The sequence below is a fragment of the Barbatula barbatula genome, assembly GCF_947034865.1.
Source record: "Barbatula barbatula genome assembly, chromosome: 13".
Classification (NCBI taxonomy): domain Eukaryota; kingdom Metazoa; phylum Chordata; class Actinopteri; order Cypriniformes; family Nemacheilidae; genus Barbatula; species Barbatula barbatula.
This window is the reverse complement of record NC_136776.1, coordinates 18,596,857-18,622,521: the sequence shown is the minus strand read 5'-3', so window position 1 is coordinate 18,622,521 and position 25,665 is coordinate 18,596,857. Positions and strand designations below refer to the sequence as shown.

Genomic DNA, 25,665 nt, shown 5'->3' with positions numbered 1-25,665 from the left:
CTATGAGCAGCTTTGTATAGAGGTGTTGTACATCAACTCCGGCTTATGAACGCTGTCATACGGTTTAGTTTCGAAAAGCAGGAGAGGCGAAGTGGACGTGGGATTTAAACCGGCAAAGGACCGCTGATCCATTGAACAGAGCATACGGGCTACATCAATATACCGCAAGCCCAAATAGTGACTTTGTGGAAATTTTGGACGTTCTTTGTGGAAAAAAAGAAACTATATTGAAAATTCTCTCTATACATGCCAAAGCTAGGAAACCTTGTGGAGGATTCGGAAACGTTGTCGCGAAACTTTGGGGTTTTTGCCACGATTATTGGTACGTATTAATGTCAGTGTTATGTTTGGATAAGGCTAAACTGCTAATGTAGCTGTTGGGACGCTTATTTATTCATTGTCACATTCACATCTGATTTGTTGCTTTACACGCGTTTTACAATGCCGTTACTTTAAGTTAATCATTTATTTAAAATTGAAACTTAAGTGATTTTTGTGTGTACGTAAATGCATTGCACCGATTTATCTCTTTTTTGGGGGGGTTTTGCCTGATCGGACTCCTCACATCAGTTGCAACTGTTTGAACTATGTAACCCGGGTAGAAAACCCCATCAAGCTTATATAGTATGCCCTTTCTTGCTATTTATTTCTTGCTAGACTTGCTAGTACACAAAGGTCATTGTTATGGGCATGCTACGTGTAAACTGTATTTCATACTTAAGATTTGGAAATCGGCGTGGCAAGTACCTACTTGTCGCCGCTGGTAGGCGCTCGAGTATCTTTATTGGTCGCCAAGTCAGTTTTACGTAGGAGGCATAGTGTCACCGCGTGAATTTCGCACAGCGAATCTGGAAAGCAATTGAGTTTGACATGTAATCCGCATTTCTTAGTGCCCCAGTCCTGTCATCATGGGGGTAAACTGTGTTATTTTGGAACTCGTGTACACTGCAGACGTTTGCAGGCAGCTTACAGCGCATTTGGCACGAGATCGTGATAGTGAGTGACGTAAGTCCCACTTTGTGTATTGCCCCGAGCGGTGCTTATTAAACAGAATGGCTTGGACGCCACATTTCCTTGAGAGCACTTTATCTTTCACGGGGGGCGATTTGAATAGAGATAATGATAACCGTAATAGATGCTTTCAAACGTAAACTACACCCGCGTACGGATCGGGGGCTGCTCGTAATTGCCTGCGTAACGTGTGTTGATATTTGCATACGTCAATGTGTATATCTGCTGTATATACTACGTGGTTATCCGTACACAAAAACGTTGACGTGCAGTGGTAAGACTTGACGTGATTTGGAAACGGGCCGAGTGTTGTCATTCAAGGGTTATATTTGGGCGATTTATGTTACTTTGACAGTTTACCTCATGAATGGTTCGGAATCGGTAAGAGTGGGCTGGAACTAGAGCGTTTCTAAGCCTCGCCCACTCAGACTGGATTCGTCCTAAATGAGGAAAGGGATGTGGGGGAGAGAAAGAGGGTGGCGTCTCCGCTCCACGTGGGTGACCGGGCAGTCCTACGATTGGCTACTCTCACAGACGTCATTACGTGCGCCTCTGTATGGGCGGGACCACGGAGCTATTGTGGGTGTAATCATAGCGCTGTGGAAGTGAGATACGGCGAAACAACGGTCATTATTATGCGCGTTTCGCCGGAGTTTCTCTGCGCGATGAGGACCGTGCTGTAAAAATCGCCCGCGTTTCCGCAGTACGGTCGTCCGATCGCTCGCCACCTCTGTCAAAGGACTACTGTTGACAGATTATGAGTTGTATTGAGCACAGCCTTTAAACACGTTTAAACAGGTCCGATCTGCTTGCGCGGTAGCCTAGAATTAAATACTAACAGAAGAGCCTGTGTGTTTTTCAATTGGAGGATCGTATCGGAGTTATCAACGCAACGACACCTGGGAATATTTTCCAAATAAAGACAGGACGCGCTAAGATTCGCCCGCATCACCGACCCTGTCTCCTCCATAACGCAGGCTATCGAATGGACCCGCATCCGAGCGCCCGGAGCTGCAGCAGTCGTGGAGCTGCGCCGTCCTGCGAGAGCGTCTCCGGCGAGCCCCCCATGAATTTATACATCCACTCCACCACCGGCACACGCTTTGAGCTCTCCCTTCCCGTAGAAGAGACCGTGGAAGGGTTAAAGCGAAGACTTTCTCAAAGACTCAAAGTACCCAAAGAAAGACTCGCTCTGCTGCACAAAGAAACGTGAGTATGGACATCCTGGCATGATAGATGCACGGGTTTACCATGGCTGGGGGGTAAGAACGGGTCAGAAGGTGGGTTTTGGCAGGACAGTTAATCGTAAGCTTCCTCATGGAGATTTTAAACCCTTCTTTAGATCGTAAGCACCTGCATCCTGGAGATCTGGTTTGTTTTAGTGCATTCGCGATATTGATACAGCCCTGCAGTCTAAAAGAGAAATGAAAGAGACCTGGTGTTGATAATGTGATCATTTATTATCCGCCATGTGCATGCAGCCTTTGCACTAGAAACGTGGCATTATATGATACATGCTGTAATGTGATGGCCTCGCAACCATCTCGATCTGATGTGTGGACCACATTGGTACATATCCTAATCTCCCGATTAAACTGGCTACATTGCTGGATTAGACTATGCAAGGCATTAGTTATTGTCTCTTTAAACCGCATGCGGGCAAATAAAGCAACCTGGTGAGACTCACGCTGGCGTGTTAGAATATTCTAACTGAATGTTAAAGAAAAAGGGGCAATGTTAGTTTCAGTGCATTTCGAACATTGCCTAACAATTACACTTGGGTGGTGGAGTCGGGAGGTGAGAGAGCGGCTCTTTGTCACTTGCAAATGACCCTAACAGTCGCATTGTTTGCTCTTTCAATTGGACCGATTGAAAAGCCTTCGCAAATAATCACCACCAAATTACATCATCCTTTTGAGAAACCAAGAGAGTGGCTTAATCTCTCTGTTTGGTTTTGCAGCCTCCAGGCCAGTTGCTCAGTCCCTTTGTTCGGCGAGAGGTGGTGACATTTCGCCCAAGCACATCTGTACACGTTTATGCCAGTTTGTTTTAGGGATTTGTGGGTTAAAAATACATTTGGGCTGTGTATGGTCAACATGAAGGAGCGTTTCTTGGGGAATACGATTATTGACGCTATATGATGTATGTCTCTTTAGATACCCTTTGTGATTTCTGCTCGGTTTATGGTGGCACATATTAATTTAGGAGTCTTGTGCATGGTTTCAGTAAATGTGTATGTAGATCTTATTTTCTTTTGTAGCCAACACACAACCTGCTGATCATGTATTTTATAGCTGAAGTGGAATATCTTTGTTTTTTCCTCCGTAGACGCCTGAGTTCAGGAAAACTTCAAGATTTGGGTATAACGGATGGGAGCAAACTAACATTGGTTCCAACAGTTGAAGCTGGCCTAATGGTAAAGGCCGGATAGCAATACTACATTTAACTTCCATATGAGATTGCATGAGGAGTTTACCCTGTACATCTCTCTCCGCAGTCTCAAGCGTCAAGACCCGAGCAGTCCGTAATGCAGGCCTTGGAGAGCCTGACTGAAACACAGGTAAGCTTTCAGTCTAATAGGGTCATTCTAGTAGACATTTGAATTACAGTAGTCTATTACATTGGACAGTTGTGCGTACACTTTACCTAATTGCCGGGGCAGTGAAGAACATCCAGCTGGCTATTAAGGGATCGTTCGTATGTTTTTTAACTATCTGCTTGGCGAGATGTTGCATTGACATGTAGGGTAATGTGATACAGATAATGCCCTTCTAAGCTTTTAACTTTAAGACCTCCAAACACTTAGTACGCATATTTTAAGCAACATCTTCCAGTTTCCTGGCAACATCTGTGAGTGGAGGCAAGCCCCACCTAGTACCCTTTTTCATTGAGACCTTTCTTTAAATCTTTAAAACTACTCTTTAATGTATTGGTTGGATTGCAAGCCATTGTTGCTTCTCAGCTTGTGGTTTCTTTGACGGCTAATGGATTTTGTCAGACCTCATGATTTCTGTATCAAAGGGCACTTAATGTGACTTTTAATCATTTGGATTGTTTATGACTGGACATTGACAATCATTGCACTGTTATCAGATCTGGCACCTCTGACAAAAGGGCCGCCACATGCTTCCGCTACGTTTTCTCTCACGATATTTTGAGAAGTCCGGTTGTTGTGTTGGGTGTACACTGGGAGGAAAGAAGGGTATACCACTCTTATCATTCAATAAGTCCTCTGTAGGCAGCTGCAGTGTGTTGTGTTTCTATAGAAAACCTATTTAGCCTTTTAAGAGCAACTTGGTTGTTGCTTACGGCCTTTCCCATCACTAAACCTTTTGCTGGGGCACGCAAATGCTAACTGTGCTTTTTCTCTGACCTAATGTACTATTTGTTGACTGCTAACTGTGTCATCTGGCCTGTTATAAAAGGGCTCCATTTCAGACATGGATTGTTTTTAGTCATCTTTTTTTGTAGCCTCTTGCTCGCAGACACTCTGAGTCAGTAATGCTGTCAAATATGAGACACGTTCCTTTTTCAGAACTGAAATTAGTCAACACATTGCACTCTGATATGGCTTTTAGACTGATGCTTGTGCGCGACTACTGTATTCAAACTGACTGTCGACAGTCATGTGGTTCGAACAAAGGGACGGGATAAGGTCGACAGTGAGAAGATGGACTTGTAGAATTAAAGCGGATGACAACATATATAGCAGCCGAGCTCCCTAATGCCTGCCAAGGAAAGATCTATCTCAGACTTCCTCGTGACCAGACGGAGTGTTTCATGGAAAGGAAAGGCTGGCAATTATTGAAATGGCATTTTTTCCCTTGTTCCTTCAGACTAACAGCTTTTTCTGGTCTATAATTTAAAGCCGTCGTGGTTTCCCATGTCTCTCAGTAAGTCTCCAGTTTTGCCCCTTTCTGGCGTAAAAGAGGATGGAGAATTAGATGACGACAAGGAGCGGTGCAGTACAGGCGCCTTCAAGCGAGTTTATTGAAAAAATATAGCCTGCTTGCACTTTTGTTGATAGATCAGCCGTCTCGTTGAACATTAAAATGCCACTTTTGTATTCGAGCAGTTCATTGTTGCCCATCAATTTGAAATAATGACTGGTGTGTGATTCTTCCTGCAATGGCATTTTGTTAATTAGCAGTTACTTTTTCCTCAAGACAGGTAGAGCTCTTTGTACCCGAGGGATAACAAAGCAGTTTGTTTCCACAAGCAAGTGCCTTTCCCCCGGTCCCAGAGATGCGCTCCTGTCATAACTCTCCACCCTCTAGACACCCACCTACCCACTTTAGAATAGGGGCCGGGCACTTGTCATTGTGTCGGAAAACGGACAGATGCGAATAATGGGATTCAACAATTTAGGGCGAGTCACCTCTGAGCTACCCTCTTTCGTCATTTACGCCCACCCTGCCCCCTCCCAGACGAATAAAGGGGTGGACGAAACCGAAGGTTGAGAGCTGGCCAAAGCGAGGTTCTGATTATGCGACTACCAGTAACAACACTGATGAGTCATTAAAAAATGTAGTGGTAAGAACATGTGTTGCTTAGATAAAAAAAAAGAAATCAATACTTTTTAAATTTTTTCGTAAATATGTGAAATGTAAAAGCGGGTGTTGGTGCTGTTTGAACAGCTGGCACATGGGAGGGGAGATTCGTTTGCATTCTCAGCGATCGGCGATAAAAGCCGTGCGTATGCGTGTTTACACAGAGTGCACTCGCGATTCGAGAGGTACGGAGTTAACACGAGCAATCAGAGATTCGTGACTGTTCCTGTTTCCCACCCGCCTTTGTGATTGAAGTGCCTGGTTTCGTGACTGAACTGAGAAGGGGTGGGGGGGGGCGGCTGTGGGGAAGTTCTCATTAGCCAATAACCGAGCCACTGGGTTTTATTAATTAGGGCTGAACTTTCATCTTCTGTGTTGATTCTGTTTTCAGCATTGCATATTTGTCCTTCACAGCTTTTCTGGCACGTCACATTATAACACTTTTGTTCTGTGATATTTAAAGCTTAAACTCATTATTTTACGCCCCGTGATTGTGGATATTCTGAATCGCGCTGGTTGCAAGTGTGACACGTCTTGAATCAGTCTCTCGCCTACCCAGACTTATCTGTTCATTCATCTCAGGAACAAAGTGTTGTGTTTTGAAATAGCAGATATTTCGCTGGTCTGGGAGAATGAGGCAGAGTGGACAAAGTCTGTTTCTTTGCAGGTCTCAAAGATTCAAACCTGTAGATGAAAAAAGCTTCTTCTAAATGATCCCCCTGACCTTCGATCTCAGATGTAGTATTCTTCTGACAGATCGAATTTGACCTTTAACCACCGACTCCTTCATGTCCATGTCTCACGTAGACCTTGAGAAGGTCAAACCCCCTCGAGTGGGATTTCTGAAGATAGCCTTCTCTTTAAGGTTTGGATAAAGATGCAAGCCATTGATTATTTTAAAAGGCCTTGTTATTGCATCCACACCCCGCATGGCCCTTTGTAGGACAGTATCGATGCCTTCCCCAGCGCGATCAAAACCCAGTGGTCGATGGCGAGGGTTAATAAGCTGGTTTTGAACTTTCCATGTTCGCTGAGGGCTTTGATAGGTGACCAGTCGTTTTACAGTCATGCGTGGCTGTTCTCTGATTCGACCCGTCCAAAAATGGTTTTCAGGATGTCAGCTCGGTGCCATTCATATCTCCTACAAATGAGTTCCTTGAACCGCAGGAACCTCAATAAATAAAACTGTCAACCATAGAGTCGGGAGAAGAAAGAGCCAAAGGCGTATTCTCGCTGAATATTTCATCAGCATCTACAGCCATCCTAACACCCCCCCTCCACACCCTCACTCTCACACCAAGGTTTCTCCCCCGGCCCTCCTCCCCGTCTCCCCTTATCATGTCTTCTTTCTCTCTACTTTACCCGTTCCTCACTGCATGGCAACCGCAGCACAGTGCAGAGCAACATGCCTCCCCAACCATTCAAAATGGACGAAGTGTAAAGGGAAGGTTGTCTTATCCATATGTGATACCTTGTTGAATTTCCTGTGCTGGTTTTGGCCACAAATGCGCTGAAATCTGCTGAATGTATTTATTCTAAGAACGGATTATAAAAAGTCTTACAAATCTTAAATTATTACGCTATGTTGTTTTTCATATCTGAAATCCTGATCATAAAAATAATCATAGACAGAAAAAAAGGAAGAAATTAGAAATTGTTCCCGCCTGTCAAAAGTGCTTTGTTATAGCGTGCCATTGAACTTGATGGAAACGCTAAAGCATGTGGCCTTTAGAACAAAGAAGCATGTGCAAGGGAACATTTGCGGTCGCATTTGAGGACCTGACCCATTTAAGGTGCTTTAGCCTACATGTTGACACTTCAGGCTTCTGTTGGACTGTTGTTACACCCACAGCAGATCTAGATGTAGTCTGGAATTGTTGGCACCAGTGCCTGCAAAATTTGTGTCAGGAAGATATCTGAGGTTGTTTTCTTAGTAACATTATACAATAGTTTTGCTACTTTTTTTATAACCACCATCAGATATTGTGCAAGAAAAGACTACATCAGGAAATTAGTTGTACTTTATGACTGTAGTATTAGTATCAGCATACTTTTACTTTTTAGTATAAGTATTTTATGTATATAATATTGGTTATATAATGTGAATATGTTTACTTGTAAATCATTACGTTTCTCGGAGCTGTCTAATGTTCTGGCTATCACGTGGTATTTCCATGTTTTTAATACATAATGTGGATCAAAAACTTTTAATAAGAGTTAGTAATGAAATCATGTTAATCATCGCTGTCCTTCTGAAACCTTGTAAGTCCTAATTCGCTGTTTTTCAGGAAATGGAAATAAAACTGTACTTTTTCATTGATTACACACAGTTGTCAAAGTTGACAAGCACTTTTAGATATTTCTATTGGTTAGATATCGGCAAAACCTAGTGACAAACTAAACACACTAAATATGGAGATACAAGGTTAGAAGGAGGTCAGCCAAATGTATTTTAGTTTAGTTTCCGGTTTAACATTCATGTTTTGTCTTTTGTTTGTAAGTCAAATCATTGGCCGGGAATGTCTTCGCACATTGTGTCCTTGTTTCTCTGAGACACTTTTTGTGGGGTTTCACACACACTCTCATTATGTGGGATGAATCTGGGCTTGGAGTGAGTCAGTTAGATGCTTTGGCTGGGTGATGACTGATCTGCAAGGCTAATGTGAGGTCTGGCACTCTATACTTGACAATTCACAGGCCCAAATATATGATGATAACAGATTACCGGTTAAAATTATTAGTGCTTGCAGGTTCATTGTCCTGCTTGCAGAGCCGCGTGGTTGTAAGCTAATGGAAACTGAGTATTAACAGAGACCTTTTCTGAGGGGGTGAGTTATCAGTCAGACGATCAGTGATGAGATCCATCATCTAATCATATTGTATTATGTCATATCATAATCATGTATAAAAATAAGGAGATGCTGGCTCTTTGGGTCTGTCAATGAAGTGCACAGAGCGGTCAAGGTCAATCTACTGTTAGAGTGGCCGCTCGATGGAAAAACAGATCCGCAAGAATTGAGCAGGAGAGAGAGGAAAACGATGGAGGGTAGACCCCAGTGATTTGAAAGGTTAACCACAGGTCAGCCAGCACAAGCACACTTGGAGGCAGAGCAGATCTGCCGGAGAAGTCTTCCCGGCCGCCATTCTCTCTCTTCTGGTACATTTGGTTCTTCACTGTGAAAACTGTTTAAGTGGTTTAGGAACTTTGCACGTCTGTGGTTTGTTTCATGGTTCTTGGCGCTTAAAGACAAGGCCGCCCTTTACAAAACCCCACAATATAGCAGATGCAACAAAGCAAGCCTGAGGGTTGAGATCGAACAAAAGGGAGGTTGTTTACAGTGTTTGGAGAGCCAAGTCAAGCTGAGCACTCTGCATTTCTTGCCTTGTTTTTGAGAGGTCAGAGATCCGCAGAATTTGGCTCAACTTCTCCTTTTCTGGATACTCCTAAAATGGGCAAGTCTTTCCGGTCTATCCTTTCGAACAATTGGTTATTATGCGACTGGGAAGAGAGTGGGTCTGCATCATGTTTCTGTGGCTGATTTTTCAGGCCTGTGGCCAGGCAGAAGTGCTTAGTGGGTGTGCTGAATGCTACAGTTGTAGACCGGTAGAGTGGTTTCGTGTTTATGTGTGTGTGTCTTTTGTATACTTCTGCTTATTCATAAATAGGCATTACAGCTATTCACTTATTCAGTAATGTTGTCAAATTCCTTTCCAGTTGAAAGCGTTGCGAGAGGATTACTAAAGCCACCCCCTCTTCATTTTCTGCCCACAGGTCAGTGATTTCCTGTCTGGCCGGTCTCCTTTAACCCTGGCACTGCGAGTGGGCGATCATATGATGTTTGTCCAACTGCAGTTGGCAGCACAGCACTCTGGCGGCCCGCAGTTACAGCATCGACATCTCATATCGCGCGGAAGTTCGGATGGCACGACGGGACACTCGCATGGAGCTTCTGCCTCAGGGACGGCCAGGGTTTCACACAACCCCCACCATCACCCGCATCCACACCCTCATCACCCCAACACAACACTCCCATCCAACCCAGTGGCCTTCCCACCATCCCCCTCTATCCCAACATTTCCTCCCATTTATCCCACCTCTGCTTTAGGGCACATCAGCCCTCCTCCTCACCCCTCTTCACTCCCCGGTGGTTTTCTCCACACCCAGCAGCCAGCTTCAGCCTGTCCCACCTCTCCGAGTAGTCCCACCCCAAGTGCTTCCTGTCCAGAGGTGACTATTGTTTTTACATGCAATATTACATAATACATATCAATCCTAGTAGACAAGGTAAATATTAGTAGACAGTACAAGCTGTCAAAAGGTTACATTACTACCACAGTATAATTTCCAGCGGTTTGTAACAGAGGTTGTATGTAAAGCATTTGTGCCACATATAAAATGACACACAATTCAATTTTAATTATTTATTTATTGATTTTAGGTGGTTCAGTTCAAATGTTTGTAGGGCATCAATAAAACGTAGTAGTATGGGTAGTATTATTCATATTTAATATTTTTTATGTCTGCCACAGGCTAACTGCACCACAAAGACATCTGGCCACTGTAACACTCCCTCCCGATCCCGCAAACCAGGCGCTATTATTGAAAGTTTCGTCAACCATGCGCCAGGAGTGTTTTCTGGCACATTTTCAGGTATGTTTGATTTCTCTGCTTTTTATTTTTGTGTTGAAGCACACCATAATTTAACTACAGTGATTTTATTTCCATACTAACATTTGCTTTGCTTCTCCCTCATTAAGGCACTTTGCATCCCAACTGCCAGGACAGCACCGGACGTCCCCGACGGGACATCGGCACCATCCTTCAAATCTTAAATGACCTCTTGAGTGCCACCCGGCACTACCAGGGCATGCCACCATCGCTCACACAGCTCCGCTACCAAACCCAGTGCAGCACCCCAAGCTCCCCGGCACCCTCACCGCCTCCCTCGCCCCCCCACACCCCTAGTCTATCTGGCCTGCCGAACACGATGCCAAGCCCTGAGACCCAGCAGACCGTCCACCCGCTTGTACAGTGCCAGAGCCCGTTCCGCATGTGCAAACCTTCTGGTGAGTTTTTGGTGACGTCTCAGAATCTGTTTATTAGTGAGTGGCTTTACCAAAATTTGGTAAAGGCACCAATTCAGTTCTTGAGATGCTTCATTTTTATTATCATGTTGTTACTATTGAAGTAGTTGTAGTGTGCATGCCTCACATGCATCCACACATGCTCATGGCCAATTTAGTATACTTTGAAAGCTAGAATTCTTGACCATGCAGCAGGCAGAAAAACAAAGCATAGCCCAGGCTTTACGGTCGCTGAAAGGTTTAAGAGTGAAGATGATTCAATAATTCAAAAGGTTCAGCCGTGGCATGAGGAATAGTAAAGATGTTGAAGGGCTAGAAAGGTTAAGGAACTTTGGATCCAGTACCTTCCCCCAGTAGGCTTGTTCTTTAGGCCTCAGCAGTCATGCTTCAGCTGCCACAGCATGTCTGGCTTTGTCTATATGCTGACGGTGTCCGCTTTCATGTGAAGCAAAGAATGGGGGTGGACTACTCTGTTACCAAGAGGAAGGAGGCAGAGGGCCAGAGCGAGAGAGATAGCAGAGGAAGATAGCACTCGCAGACGTGTGGCAGGTACCCCGCGCTGTCTGGTAAAAACTGATTATCTGGGGCAGCTCGCTTCAGCACTGAGGAGGAAATTAAACTGCTCTATCATGAAACACTGCTGTTGGAGAGTAGAGAGATAATGAAGAAATATTATCCTTGCACTGTTCAAAGCACAGGGCTTTTATCAATCCAGACTAAAGCATACCAGGGTAACACCGCAGAATATGAAACGTATAATCTGCTACTGGGGTGGAATAACTTCGTTCACTCCGTTGGAGCGATGGGACAGGGAATCATACACGTTTTAAAAAATGTATATACAGCCCATGTGCTCACCCGGCTCTTCTCCCCCTCCTCCACCTATGCAATCCGTCCCCTTTGCCCTTTGTTCCACTCCTACAATGGTGTCATACTGGTCCTACTCTTGCCGTCCAACGCTCTCTGCCTCATCTGCAGAAACAATCCCATCAGCTAGGGCTGGTCAATAGCCACTTGTTTTCTAAGTAGCCTTTAAATAGAAATTTAAACAAGAAATTTGAGCCTGACGAGAATGCCCATTGTGTTTAAAAGTCAGCAGCAGGAGGAGGTGGGGGGAAAAAATGCCAGGGGTCCATTCATAAAACTGTTGTTTGTATCCGGCCAGCGACTGCCTACTGATTTATTGGTGCTTCCTTGTGGGTGAGAGAGGAAATAGGGAAGGGCTCTGTGGCTATTTTCTGGACAATACTAGATTGCTAGTCACCATGTCCGTTAGAGCTGTATCGTAACAAGAGATTCATATGCGAGCATTGTCAAGTGAGTGTCATAGAACGCAGCAACTTAACATGCTTGACACACTGTCAAAAGCAAGTAATGGTAATATGTTGTCGTTCCTCCATTGTCCTTCCCAAGGAAAGCTATAGACTGTTTAATAAGAAGTAAACAATGCTGGTCCAGAAACACTTCCGGTTGTAGGTCTGAAAAATGTTCATATAACACTTTCAACATTCGATTCCAAATGTTCAGTTTTGTTTCACATATTTTTCACATATGTGTTGTGTTAAAAATAACTGAAACAGGAAGTGCTTCTGGACCAGGATTGTTTACATTTTGCCAAATGGCCGAAAACATAATCAAAACTTTTTTTAGCTTTTTTTCTAAGCAAAACCTAAAAAAGCCATGTCTAGTGTACAGTAGACTGTTAATTCCTGCAGAATTCTGTCATTTCAAGGGATCGTATCAGTATCCTCTAAAATCTTCTTTTGTGTTATGCAGAAGAAAGAAAACCATACAAGTTTGAAATGAGCAGTAGTAAACATTTTTGGTTGAACTATCACTTTAAGTGTAAAACATGGGATTAATACCTCTTTTTTCACTGAGTAAAGAACGCTTTGCAAAAATGTCAAATACTTGTAAAAGTGCATCATAATTTCTCACTATACTGATTAAACAAACTTGATGCTCCCACCGCAATTGTTTTGATATTCAACTCCGCTTGCTGTTCCTGGATTCTTCTGGCTTTGGAAGACTGTGATACTGTGGTCAGTGTTTGTTGGTTGGGGGGAGTATAAAGAAGGAACTCTTTCAGTGTTGGAGGGTCTCTGCCCCTAAAAGGGTTGGCTATTCATGACTCAAATTCCTGTGCTCACCGGGGTCTCCCAGCCCCTTTGCCCACTGCAGATAACCCCCTTTGTTCGACCTAGTGTGCACACATAGTCCAGTAATGCACCAGTCAGGCAGAGTAAAACATTTAAAAACGTAGGCTTGAAGCTTAGTGAGGACCTATAGACTTGGTCTTGTCTATGAGCTGAAGAAAATGGGGACAAAACAAGTCTTAAAAAGAGAGGGGGGCTGGGAAAGGAATGCTTTCTTCTGTCTGCACTCCGCACTGTCAGCTCAGGTTAGTTTAGTTTGGGCTGTTGAACAGAGCCTGGGTGGAGCAGTACTTTTAGCAAGAAGAGAACAAGGGTGCAGTAAAAAACTGCTCAAATTCCTCGCTCATTCAATCCAACCGAAAGCCAACGCCCCCGGCTTCTGCGTATAAACTGCAAGGATGTGAAATGTCAAGATCTCATCCCTTTTAGTCAAGTACTCTTTCTATACCAAAACCAAACACGAGGCAGCGTTGTCTACGCGTTCGGCTTAATCAGGTGCCCCAAGGCTCTTTCCATGTCACTATAGTGCGCAGACCTGGGGTTTAATAATTCATCCCCCCTCCCAGCTTTGTGGCCAACAAGCATGTAAGAACCCCCCTCCTCCCCTAGGCCGACTATCCATAGCTGCTCATCAGGCGTGGCCGTTGCAGGCCATATCCAATACCTTTTATTGCTCCTAGTATGCAAATACCGGTCATTGGAGACCTCGGCACCCTGCAGGGTCATTGATGCCACCGCATCTGAGAAGCAATGGAGATGTCAGCTTTGACCGCTACCCTGGTTTAGTAACAGCTAGGGGTGCAGATGGCTAAACACAAAGGCTGGCCTGTGATGCGCACCCACTCTGAGCTCCTCTATACCCAGAGGCAGCGTTGGCAAGCCTCCGAGCTCTCCAGGAGTCAACTACAGCTGGCTTATAGCACTATTCTCTGTACATCTGGACTTTAGCATTACTGAAGCTTGTACGAGGAACTCTTTTTTTTGTTTTTCTGTAGAGGGTAAAGTATGTAATTTGTTAAAATAGGTGGAGGAGTATCTCAGTTGGCCCGAAGCAAATGGATTTATCACCATGTTGGGTTTGGAGGAGTAGAGAGTGATAAACAGTTATAGATGTCTGAAACTCTGCAGTAGTTCCTCCTTCGCTGCAAAGACATCACTCCTTGATGCAGAACGATGGCAGCACCCAGACTCAAAAGGATCACAGGACTTATCAAGGCAAACAAACAAACAAGTCGCAAATTAAGCTTATCTTTAATGGATGGATGGCACAGGGAAGCTTGCAAACTCTCTCGGATTGCTGCAATGTGGGCCGATACATTGGGTTGGGCTTAATGTTTATACAAAACCTCAGTCAACGGGCCTAATACCTGCAGACAGGCCACCAGCCTCATCGATTGTGTAAAAATCCCTCTCAGTTTCGCTCTCTCTACTCATTCTAAACCCTCCTCCTCTCATCCCCCCTGTCCATTTCCCATCTCATGTGACCATCAAGCACTCCCTCCGTGCAGGGATCGATACATTCTTATAGACCAGCAGCTCCTTGCCTTCAAAAAGCATGAGCAAGACAGTCATGCTTTTTCAGAAATGCCTCACGAAAGAAAGCTTTTGTCCACCAGCGTGCTGCTACTTTTTAGATTCCAGAGGGATTTTCGGTGTAATCTCTTTCACCATCCATGCCTTGTTCTCATTTGCAGCCTTCTCTCTTTTTTTCACATCCCTCTGAGGTTTCCGTCACGGGGCTGTACGGAGGAGGAGAGGTGTGGGTGGATGCGGGCGTTCAGGGGAAGGGGGTGGGGGTCAGAAAGGAAGGCCAGGTGTATATCTTGTGTGGGGGCCGAACAGCTGCGTGGCAGGAGGCGGGGCTGGGGTTGTTTTGTATTCCCCCTTTTCCTTGGCTGCTCGTCACAAGCCCTTTTTGTATCTTAGAGCCCCCCCAATTTGTGCTGAGGGACAGAGAATGTTGAGTGCATGCTGAGGACACTGCAAAGCAAGCAGCGGCTTAGCTTGGTCGAAGAAGGAGGACAAATTAAGAGGACGGATACGGGGGGAGGGGCTTTTTTGCTGTCTCCACTTCCAAGCTCGCTCCTTGTTATGATGCACAGTTGACTTGCAATTACTAGCAGCGAAATCATTCCGTATTTCACCCACCCCCTGTTCGTGTCCAAAGCTCAGCTTAGGGAGGGGTATTAGGAGCATAAGGGGATGAGGAGGCAGAGCACCGCTTGTCCTGCCTTTGTTCCGAAGCGTATCCTAGCTTCACATCCCAGCCCCCAACCCCAGCCATTCTATCCGTCTTTCTCCGCACTCCATGCCCAGACAGGTCTGTCAAGAGGCTTGATGCCTTTTTTTACAGCCTAATAATAACCCCATGAACAGAGGCTTCAGTGTTTCCTTAAGCTTCCTTCATCAGAAGCTTGCAGGGGATGTTAGTAAGCAGATAACGTCCACATCCTTACTAGGGATGGACATTTTTAATAATTCCCAAAAAACGAATTTACGATTAAGTTAATAAAGATGTAATTTGTTATGTGTTTATGAAGTCACAATTTCACATCAAGCTTATAATTATCATTAAGTATTCAAAACGCACTAATTTTGTATCCTGAATATAGGATATATTTTATTTATTTTTAATGTTGAAAATATTAGCAAATACATAACTGCATTTAAACCTGTGCGAAGCAAACAAACAAAACGCAACATATATCGACAGTCTGAGATGTATGGTTATCTTGTATATTTATATCATGTTCTTGATAAAAAAAACAAGCATATAGTTCGATTTTACTCTGGCGAAAGTCTGTTCTACAAGCCGACGGTTAACAGTGAGCAGGGCATGACACGAGATCCGTCAAGTCGCCGTGTGTGACCTTAAAATATTTAAACTAGCTTGTGATCTGACTGAACAAAGATGTAGCAGCACATACAAATGTTATTTTATATTTTCTGTGTAAATCATTACAGATTAAGTGAAGACGTGTTAAATAAGACAAGACAATTCTAACCCTGTGTTGACGCCGTTTTTATTATGAAAAATATGAATATTCGAAAAGCATTTTTAATTTTCGAATAATGATTGCGGATCGAATATTCGAACATTCGTGCACATCCCTAATCCTTACCATGCCAAACCAACGGTCATATGTTTTTACAGAGTCCTTGGATCCAACCTGGGCGCAAGTGGCCAGTGGGGAAAAGAACATTGGCAGACGGCACAGATTCTCACAAAGAACAAAAAGCTCTGGTAAAGTCCCCCCAAAACTTGGCTTTGTTGTACGGGTTAACGTCTCTGAGGCTATTGTGAGCTACCTACAATACCCCAACAGTGGCAAGCCGTGCCCAGTGCTGCTAATGAGCTCTTTTTTACTGATTTTTGTAGCTTTGTCCCATGAGGCACAGCAGCTTCATAAAGTTAGTTTTTTTTTCAAAAAGCTCCAGTTGGTGCACTGAGAAAAGCTGACAAACTGCACGTTGATGTGTCTGCCCTACTTTCGAGGCCTCGAGTTGTAGTGAGATTATTTGAAAGGGCAGATGAAGGAGAAAAGCAGCTCTGTTCTCGTTTATCTCTTTATACCTCGTAGGACCTTGTGCATGGGATTTCAGTAGGAAGGTCTGAATTGTAACTATATGAGACCAGACGTTCTCTAACCATGAAGAGGCCACAAATCAGGTTAATCTAACCAGGTTCAGAGAGGAAAGGAAATATGATCAGATCCATGGGTTTGTTTAAACAAATGCATTTCTTTTTCTATGCTTATCCAAATGAATACGATTTACATATATAGCACAAATCCATCCGTAGGCAGCTTAACCCTCAAAAACCTATTGAGTAAAGGGAAAATTGAACCCACACAGAAATCTGATTTCATTTTGATATGGTGAGGTGGATAGAATTGATTAGAGAGTAAGAATATGTATCCGGCATCCTGTCTCGCTGCAACGCTCTAGGTGGAATTCCAGAGCATGTCTCTCTCCCAACAACATGTCTGTCTTTCTCTCCAGAGGCTATGGGGAGGGGTGCAGCGTGTCTGTGTGGGGGTTGAGGGTCTTGATAGTGGGGGAGTGGGGGGGGTGGTTACCGGTTCAATGAGCTCAGGCCAGGAAAAGAAAGAGGAAAAAAGGCCTGGCTCACTTCGCCTACAATTTCCATTCGCTTGCATTTTCTATTGAAAGCCAATAGCAGTGTCCTCGCCTGGAGATGGATTGCTGCGCTATAGCTAAGGTTTAATCAATAGGTCTTTTTAATTTGCCATCGATCCATGTTAAAAGCTACTGCTGCTGCATGTGTGTGTGTGGCAGAGCACACCCGATGAAAGATAGTCTATGCTCGGGATTATCGACATTCTAGCAGGCTATTTCATTATTTAATTCCGGGATAGATCCTAATGGAGCTGGCTAATAGATTGTGGTTTCTCTTTCTCTTCCATTCTCGTGAATATATTTATAAACGCAAGGTTTAGGGTTGAGCGGCAGAATAGTCTTACATAAGGAAAAGAAAACCCCACAATTTGCTTTGACGTTTGTGCCGTTTCTAAAATGAAATGGGATTAGAAGGTATGCGCTTCCTGTTAAAGAAACAACAAAGTTGAGATTGTATCGCTTGGGAATTGATGTGCGCATGCACACGTGGGCGTTGGTCTCCTTGCAGGCGTGTGGGTTTCTTTGTGAGAAAGCACTTCTCCTCTTGCGTATCTCAAGGGCACGCCTGCCAAGGCATTTCGAACAAAACGCTTCCGATAAGGGAGCCGAGAGGACTTGTTGCCACATACTGGGATGTTCTTTTTTTAAATGAGATAGTGCACACAGGGCTATAGGGTGGGAGTAATGACAGTATGTTTGTTGAGAAGTTTGTTGAGAACATTAACGTCACCGCTTGGACTTTATTTATTAAGGGCTTGGCTTTTGATAACAGCAAACTGAGTCATTCCATCCTACACCAAATATGTGTATTAAATTGAAGCTCTTGCTCTGCAGAAACAGCATAGATGGTCATCATCATATGAATTCGTTTATTTTAGGTTTATTTTTCTGTTTTGAAACAGGAAGTTATATATAAATGGGCTTAACTTTTTCTTCTTTAAAAAGGCTTAAGTTACATCACAGCTGCGAACAATGATTTGCTACCTGCTAGTCAGTTATAGGTTTTATCCGGGGAGGGGCATCCTCCTTTTAGACAGCATCTGAATGGACAACATCTCTGTAGTACAGGTCATCAGATTTCTTTTCCATGTACAGGACAGTTTGCTGTTTTCTGGAAGAAAATTATTTTAATGGATAAATGTGATCAATTTTGAGAACATATAGATGACCAAAATGGTTACATATGACTTTTCTTTTCTAAATGCAAAATAATCTGAAAGAGGTCAGACTTTAACCCTTTTTTTTCTTCGTTCCTCAGGTGAGCGACTGCGTCAGACGGAGAACCGTGCCACGCGCTGCAAGGTGGAACGGCTGCAGCTTCTCATGCAGCAGAAGCGCCTGCGCAGGAAGGCTCGCCGGGACTCGCGCGCCCCGTACCACTGGCTCCCCAACCGCAAGGCGGGACGGAGCAACAGCAACAGCAGCATGTCCAGCGAGGGCTCCCTGGACCTTGACTTTGAGGACTCTGTGTGGAAGCCCGACGTCAAGGCGGACATGAAATCAGAATTCATCATGGCCTGAAGCAGCGAAGATTTCAGCATCTATGTCGAGACCAGAGATACGACTGGGTTTACACTTTAAAGAGGAGAATTTTCAAAGACTGTGTTGGAGAAGCACGCTCAACCTTGTAAGCTTCTTTCCTCATCCTGTGACCATATAGACACAAAGGGGGTTTACCTTGCGTCCATGATAGACTACGATCTTGGAAAAGACTGATTTTCAAATTGTGATGGTCGCATATGGATTGGACTAAGGAACGGACAGCATTTGGACTCCAAGAAGTAAACAAATGAGCATAGCAGACTTCATTGGTGTTGGGATATATTTTTCTCTTTTCTTTTTTCTTTTTATTTCCCGGGGGGAACGATAGATGGAGATACGTACAGGCATGAGGAACGGACAAAAATCTGATAGTGGTCCTCCCTTTTTTCCGAATGGGCATTCATAGTTCAAGAATCATTTGAAGGGGGTTTTCTTTGTCGTTTTTTCTTACGTCCTGTTGTTCTTGAATCACGATGATTTCTGAAACGATGTAGCATTACCCACAAAGCATTCAGGTTCTTTATCATTTGCACACACCTGTGATTTGAAACAGATAATATCGAAACATAACCAGGACACGGCACAGTGCATGTTTAGTATATAAATATTAGAATTGACGCTTTCTCAAGCAACGGCTCATTGTAAAGTCAGAGGTATGATGTAGGAAACAAAAAGTAAGCTGATATGAATGAATAAGATCCATCCAAGGCTTGTAAAGTCTGTTTTAGTATAATGAACTGTACTCCAAATATAGATACAAATAAACCAAGCAAACATAAAAACAAAAGTTACACAGCAAGGCTCGAGGCAAGCTGTGAAATTAATCTGATGAGAGAAAACCTTACATAATCATCTAAATACACACTGTATCTCTCCCGTTACTCCAAATGTGTATAATCGGAAAGTGGTGGGGTGCCAGTGGAATAGTTTACAAATGTGCATTATAATGGCCCGCTCTGCCAAAGTGAAATATCTAATTTATGCATTCGACTAAAACAACATGGCCCATTAATATCAGCAAATACTGTTACCAATGAAGACTGAACACTTTCCCAAAATGTGTTTAAAGATTCTCATTGGCTAGTCTTTTGCAGGTTTTTGTGCATCGCTCAGATCGAACACGCCTGCGATCAGAACTTATCCCCAGCCCGCCTTCCTTTCATTCTTAATAGTGCCTCGTACGTAGACGCACTGACATCAGGTGTTCCACAGACAGACGGTTCTGCTGCTACATGGGACTTCTCTTTGCATGCAAACGTGTGAATTATTGTTCCTTTTTTTGTAGAAAATAATAATACTGAGAAACTGGTGCTGAAAAGATAAGCATGACATTGTGAAAAAAGAAAAAACAGACATTCGCCCAGCTGCTCGGGATTTCTAATTAGAAACGTGATGTTACATATCAGTTGCAAACCAAAACAGGACTGGATCATTCCTGGACTTTGGCAACTCGCTGAGGAACAACAAAACAAGAGCAAACACCCCCGCCTGCTGCCATCAACCTGTGGACTGACGTGGTCGTTGGCAACCAGCTTTTGCCCCCATGACTATTTGGACATGAACGTGAAAATGTTCTTAAACCCACACAAAGATTGCACTCGCTGAGTTTGCAATGAGATTACCTACCTGAAGGGGAACATTTGTCTTTTCCTTTTCTTATGTTCAAGTGGCCTTAACGTACATTATTGAAACGCTCGCAGTGGTGGACAACAAAGGGATTGTTAAGTTGTTTTCGTCGTATGTGTTTGTTAAAGGCATCACTTTTTTGGGGGGCAATCTTTTGTGTTTAGGAGGTGGAGCTCTATTATGTCAAGGCTTCGGTGCCTTAAATATTTGCCCTTTTAATGTGTACAAAACGTTTGAACAAATTATTTCCATTTATGCAGGTTTTTGTAATGAGCTCTCGTAGAATTTTGTCCGTGGCTTCAGGTTCCATCAGTATGTTTTTTCCGTTCAGTTATGTCCCTTGTACCCTGCTATCCTACAACGAAGCTGAAAAGCAACACATTTGCGTGTTAATTGAAAAAAAGTCGTTTCGACTGCAGTGCTACAGCAACAAAGTGCCCTAACTCTCAGTTTGAAATGTCCTTTAAGGACACATTGACAACATGCACTTCCATTCATCGATAAAGGTTTCAATGGACGATTTCTCCCTTCCCCCCAACAAATTTAATTTAATTTCTATATATGTATGAAATATACTCTGTGTGTGCCTCACCTGTATGTAAAATGGTTAAAAAAAAGGAAAACTGAAAAAAGCAGAGGAGATGACCTGAGTTTTAGGATGGGGGAATTGAAGGGGGAGGGAAGGGGGGCCTTTTCAATAGTTTGTTCTAATCACATCGTTTAAGTTGCCTGTTCTTTCTTGTAGCCAATGAAAACTGATTAAAGGAGTTGAAAAAAAACAATTTACAATGTTCTAGCTATAGACCGGTGTAGCACATGTGTGACTGTATTAATTTATGAAACCAAAATGGTAACTGTGAATTATGTATTTCTTTGTGCATTTTTTTAAAAGTGGGCGGAAGCGTAAGGGCATCGCCGTGCCCCATTTTGTTTTTGTGGAATATAATTGAAATAATCAAGTAAAAAAAAGGAAAATATCTAAATATATTTTTTTCTTAAGCAATACATTTCAGTGTGACTTGTGATAGGACATTTTCTTTTTTAGGTAATAAATTGAAAGAAAAAATTAGATTTTTTTGTGTATGTGTGAGTGTTTTCCGTGTCTTTCATACTTGAATCTGCATATGGGTCATTTTTAAATAATATAATAAAAGTCATTGATTTTACTTTTTAAGATTAAAAATAAAATGACTATATGAAAATACAAAGCAAAATAAGTATTTCGGGGCTGTGATTATTGAGTTTATTTAAACCAATTCAGCCTAACAAGTTATGTGACTTAATTATATAAGTACATATAATTCATGTAGTCTCAATACAAACTTCATATTCAATAAGTATTTGAAAAGTAGGAAAACCTTCTTTAGATTTTGTACAGGAAGTTTGCATAAACATGCACAGAAACCACATTGAGTGCTTTGGCCCGTTGCGGGCCAGTGTGTCAATGCCGCCGCCATATTGGAAAGGGCAAGACTGCCATGTAAACAGCCAGAAAAAAAAGTGCAGCTCTCTCATTTAATTAAAAGTGTTAATATTTCTAAACTACTTTTAATGCTTGACTTTTCATGATTCTGTACGGCAAAAAGTCATTTTCTGGCAATAAATGAATGAATAGAGAATGTTTTCATACTCTAGATCATAAACTGTTAAAATCATTTGTATATATAAAAAACACAGCTACAGGGGAGTTCATAGGGTAGGCTTGCTTTCCCCAATATCCCCTTAACAGTTTAGCAGCCAATGTGGTGTCTATACGTATATCTGTGATCAGGCTGCACGGTTGCATTGAGATGATGAAAGCTAGCTTTAAAGTGTACAGATTTATATGTATCTGGCATTCGCTCAACCGCAGGGGTGCCAGATCAGAGCCGGATCGAGCGGACTGACAGCGGCTGAGACTCCAACGCACCCACCCATCTGTCAACCAGTCCGTTCTCCTCCCGGGAGCTAAGATGAGCTGCGATGACAGATTCAGGGTGAGCACATGACTGCTGGTACAGTAGGCAAGTTCTGTACAGACACATACTGTTTCAAAGTGAACTTGCATCGCTTTCCCTCTCCGGAAGAACCCTGAATTAAACAAGAGGTTGCCATCTGCAGGAAAATAGAAAGCAAGGACAAGAACATCGGAGCGCATGCTAATTCCAGCTACTCTATTTTAAGTAACTGCCAGTAAGGGGGGGGGGGGTTGGTCATCGCTGAAATAGTACATTGGTGACTTCCTTCTGGGTTTCTTTTATCTGCAATGCCAAATGCAATGAAATTTCTTTTCCAGAACACAAAAGTCAAGTCAGCTTTATTTATATAGCGCTTTTAACAATTTTCATTGTTACAAAGCAGCTGTACAAGAAAACATATAAGGTTTTGCTTATTGTCTGAATAGAATATATTTTGAAGAATGTTGGTTACCAAACAACATTAAACCCCATTGCTTCCATTGTATGGACACAAAACCACCATTTCTCAAAATATCTTCTTTTGTGTATATAATAGAATATTTTTTTCCATTCATAGTACAAGAAGATTATTAAATCTATAAACCAAGTGCGTGTAAGTGAAAGAACAGCCTACATCCTGCTACTAAGAACTGCTGCCCAAGCAGAGTTCGAAGACTAACCTTTTCGGTTTCCAGTAATGCTAAAACTATTCATTCAGATGAGTTTCCCAGAAGCAAACAAGCAATTTCTGCATTGTCTTTATTTTGCATCTGCCTCCACACCCAGCTGGTGAGACGCAAGCTACAGTTAACGCAGCGCCGTGCACTTAAAACGAAACTGAGGCATGGAGAACTGAGACAGACCTGCGGCCACGGCCCTACACCACAAACGGCAGATCTTGAGGTTGACTTATGAAGACGGTTATCTGGTTCTTCTGGGCACAGCTGAGATGGATTATGTGACAAAAGTGACATTTATACATGTAGTGAGTCCATGGACTGGTTGAATGACAAGAAAATGGCACTTTGTGAAGGTTTAGGATCTGGTGTATTATGAATCATGCGTAGCTTTAAATGTATTGCTCATACATGGTAAGTGTGAGATGAACAGCGTCTACACCGACTTCTTTCATCATTTATTCACCCTCATATCATTTTAAACCTGTATGACCTTCTTTCTTCTGCAGAACAGAAAAGAAGATATTTTGAAGAACGTTGGTAACCAAACAACACTGACCCACATTGACTTTCATTGCATGGACACAAATCCACTGAGACATTTCTCAAAATCATCACGCAACTTCTTGAAAAGCATACGGTTGCCCTCCATCCACATCTGTTAGTTTCTCGTGTAGCTAAAAAAGAACAGCTCTGATTCGAACTTCATCTTATTTATGCAGCTGCCTGGTCTGAATAGCTCCTCAATACCATCATAGTTGTTCCTTATTGTCCTTCTCGACCGCTTGTGGACTTCGGCAAGGTTCTCATGCTTTTCCAGCTGTCCAGTCACAACATCAGAGTTAACCTCTCACCCCGCTCCACCACCGTGGTAAATTAACAGTAGGGTTTTTCTGTAATCTACCATTTTCTGGACTCTAAATAGAGATTTCAGATGGCAGCATCCGTGCAGGTGTGTTGTCCCCATTACCCCAGTTCCCATGACATTAACTGAACGCTATGTGCTTCATATAATTAGTGCTGGATTTCGTATTGTGTCACACCTATGTAGGACGTGCTGAGTGTGGTTTGTCCTCGTCTTTCTAGTACACTGCTTCAAGCCCCCTCAAGAGCATCGTACACCAGTGACCTTTAGCGTGATGACACATGCTTCTGCAGGCCAAAACCACCTCGCTGCAGCATGCTGAACGTTAGCCGAGAAATTAATAACGGCAGCCTCTCATTTACCGATCATGACCCGACTTGTTCCTCGTCGCATTGCTGACTACATGCAGAACCTCTCCGAATGATCTGTGGGCTAATTATGGGCTGTCGAAGCTAATTGTGTTATGCGTTGCCGCCCTGGGGTTCCAAAGGCCTGCCTTGCAAATGGCATGATTTATGGCGGCACGCTCCGGTAAAAGGCCAACGCATCCTTTCGGTCCCAAACAGGTGGTATGGCAACCGGAACATATCTCCTGTGGCTCAGAGAAATGGCCCCTGATTCTGGATAAACTTTCTCGGGTTATATGTCAGCTCCGAGAAAACAGCTAAAAGTTTTAAAGGCACGTCACTTAAAGGATATCTTTACTTTGCGAATACCAGCTGACATGCTTGATAAATAACACAGGTGCTGAGGCACTTGGCATTTAAAGTTTGGCGCAGAGCCGGAATACTTCACCTCTCGACACTGACATGTAGCAGAAGCCCTGCAAAAGACTAGCAAACTAAATCCAGGGGACTTTATGCAACTGTGTTAACTAACACATGCTGTGGTTGCTGTCTCGTGCCTCACAGTAAAGCTCCCTGAGGTTTGACTGAGTGGAAAATACAGCCAACCCACGCGTACCCGAAACAGAAGCGTCTACTCTGCAGCGAGAAGAAACACAGGCAGGGTATAACGGCGTAAACCCTTTATCTGTGCAGCTGGATCCCTGGGAAAACGACGCCACTAATGCGACGCATGCATGTGCTGATTAGAGAAACCCCTTGCAGAGGGCGTAAAGTGCATCGCACTTCGGGTTAACATGAGCCGGTTTCATTAACATAAAAAATATCAGGGGATGACCGGTACTGTGTTAAAGGTGCTGTCCCCTTCACTGTGTTCTATGGGTGTGAGTGTAAGAAATGTTTTAGATGTGTCAGGTTTAACAACGGAGGGCTGCGGCTTGCACATGATGATTATGAAGAGAAATGTCACATCGACGATGTTTGAGTTGTTGGAACAGATATATGACTTTCACCTGAAAAATTATAAACCCACAATGCAACTTAATACCAAAATATTGTAGACATGGCCGTGGGGTCTTTCAATTTGGGGAAATAACCCAAACCGACCTAGCAACCCCTCAGAACACCTTAGCAACTGGATAAGTTCAGTCGCATTTGGGTGGAGACTTGCAATAAAGCAAGTTACTTTTTTTGGAAAATATGAATATCAATTTGACATTTCCCTCCACGATAAACAAGATCATAAATACAAAAATAAAAAGTTCTCTTCATTCGCTATATTTACGTTTATTCATCTTCATCTTCAAATTTAAGTCTGGATTTAAGAACTTTACATATTTGAAAGCAAGACAAAAATACTAGGTAAGAAATGTATTTGTTGCATGTTATGGTTCAGCATCTCCTTAAGTCGGGATCCCTCAACTCAACGTGCACGAGATCCTTTTATGGTGCTGTAAACAGAACAGACTCGGAAAAAAAGCAAACGAGTCAGAGTGAAGAAATGAATGAACACAGGAAACCACACTCTGGCAGGAAGTGGGAACGGCTGCTATGGTAACGCAGTGAAAGAAGAAGCCCTGGCGGAGTTATCGCGAATCGCTGCCTTTTGACGTCATTTCGCGCACGGAGAGAGCGAGTGAGAACAGCTGCAGAAGACATAAAATAAACAAAGGACATGTGAACTCGGCTCTGCTCGCTCAGAAATGTTACGCGGTAGCCATCATGTTCGGAT

At 43.2% G+C, this 25,665-nt stretch overlaps 1 protein-coding gene across 4 annotated transcripts; it reads left to right on the top strand.

Annotated features, from left to right (window-relative positions):
- midn (midnolin) lies at positions 1-21,179 on the top strand. Of its 4 annotated transcripts, none has more exons than XM_079471492.1 (9): positions 41-322; positions 1,989-2,220; positions 3,340-3,427; positions 3,509-3,571; positions 9,334-9,789; positions 10,092-10,212; positions 10,320-10,628; positions 15,957-16,046; positions 18,201-21,179. In XM_079471492.1, the coding sequence occupies exons 1-9, from the start codon at positions 247-249 to the stop codon at positions 18,461-18,463; spliced, it is 1,698 nt and encodes a 565-aa protein (XP_079327618.1). In that variant the 5' UTR covers positions 41-246; the 3' UTR covers positions 18,464-21,179. The 4 variants fall into 4 exon arrangements, with proteins under 4 accessions (XP_079327619.1, XP_079327618.1, XP_079327620.1 ...); XM_079471495.1 differs by having other exon boundaries at positions 264-322; positions 1,880-2,220; XM_079471493.1 differs by lacking the exon at positions 15,957-16,046 and having other exon boundaries at positions 1-322.
- Positions 21,180-25,665: the final 4,486 nt, after the last annotated feature.

What these genes read in the sequence shown, in the direction of transcription:
- midn (XM_079471492.1), top strand. Translation starts at nt 247, where the DNA reads ATGCCAAAGCTAGGAAACCTTGTGGAGGATTCGGAAACGTTGTCGCGA. An exon ending in GCTCTGCTGCACAAAGAAAC is followed by an intron (nt 2,221 to 3,339) that starts GTGAGTATGGAC and finishes TTTCCTCCGTAG; the next exon opens with ACGCCTGAGTTCAGGAAAAC. An exon ending in ACAAAGAACAAAAAGCTCTG is followed by an intron (nt 16,047 to 18,200) that starts GTAAAGTCCCCC and finishes TTCGTTCCTCAG; the next exon opens with GTGAGCGACTGCGTCAGACG.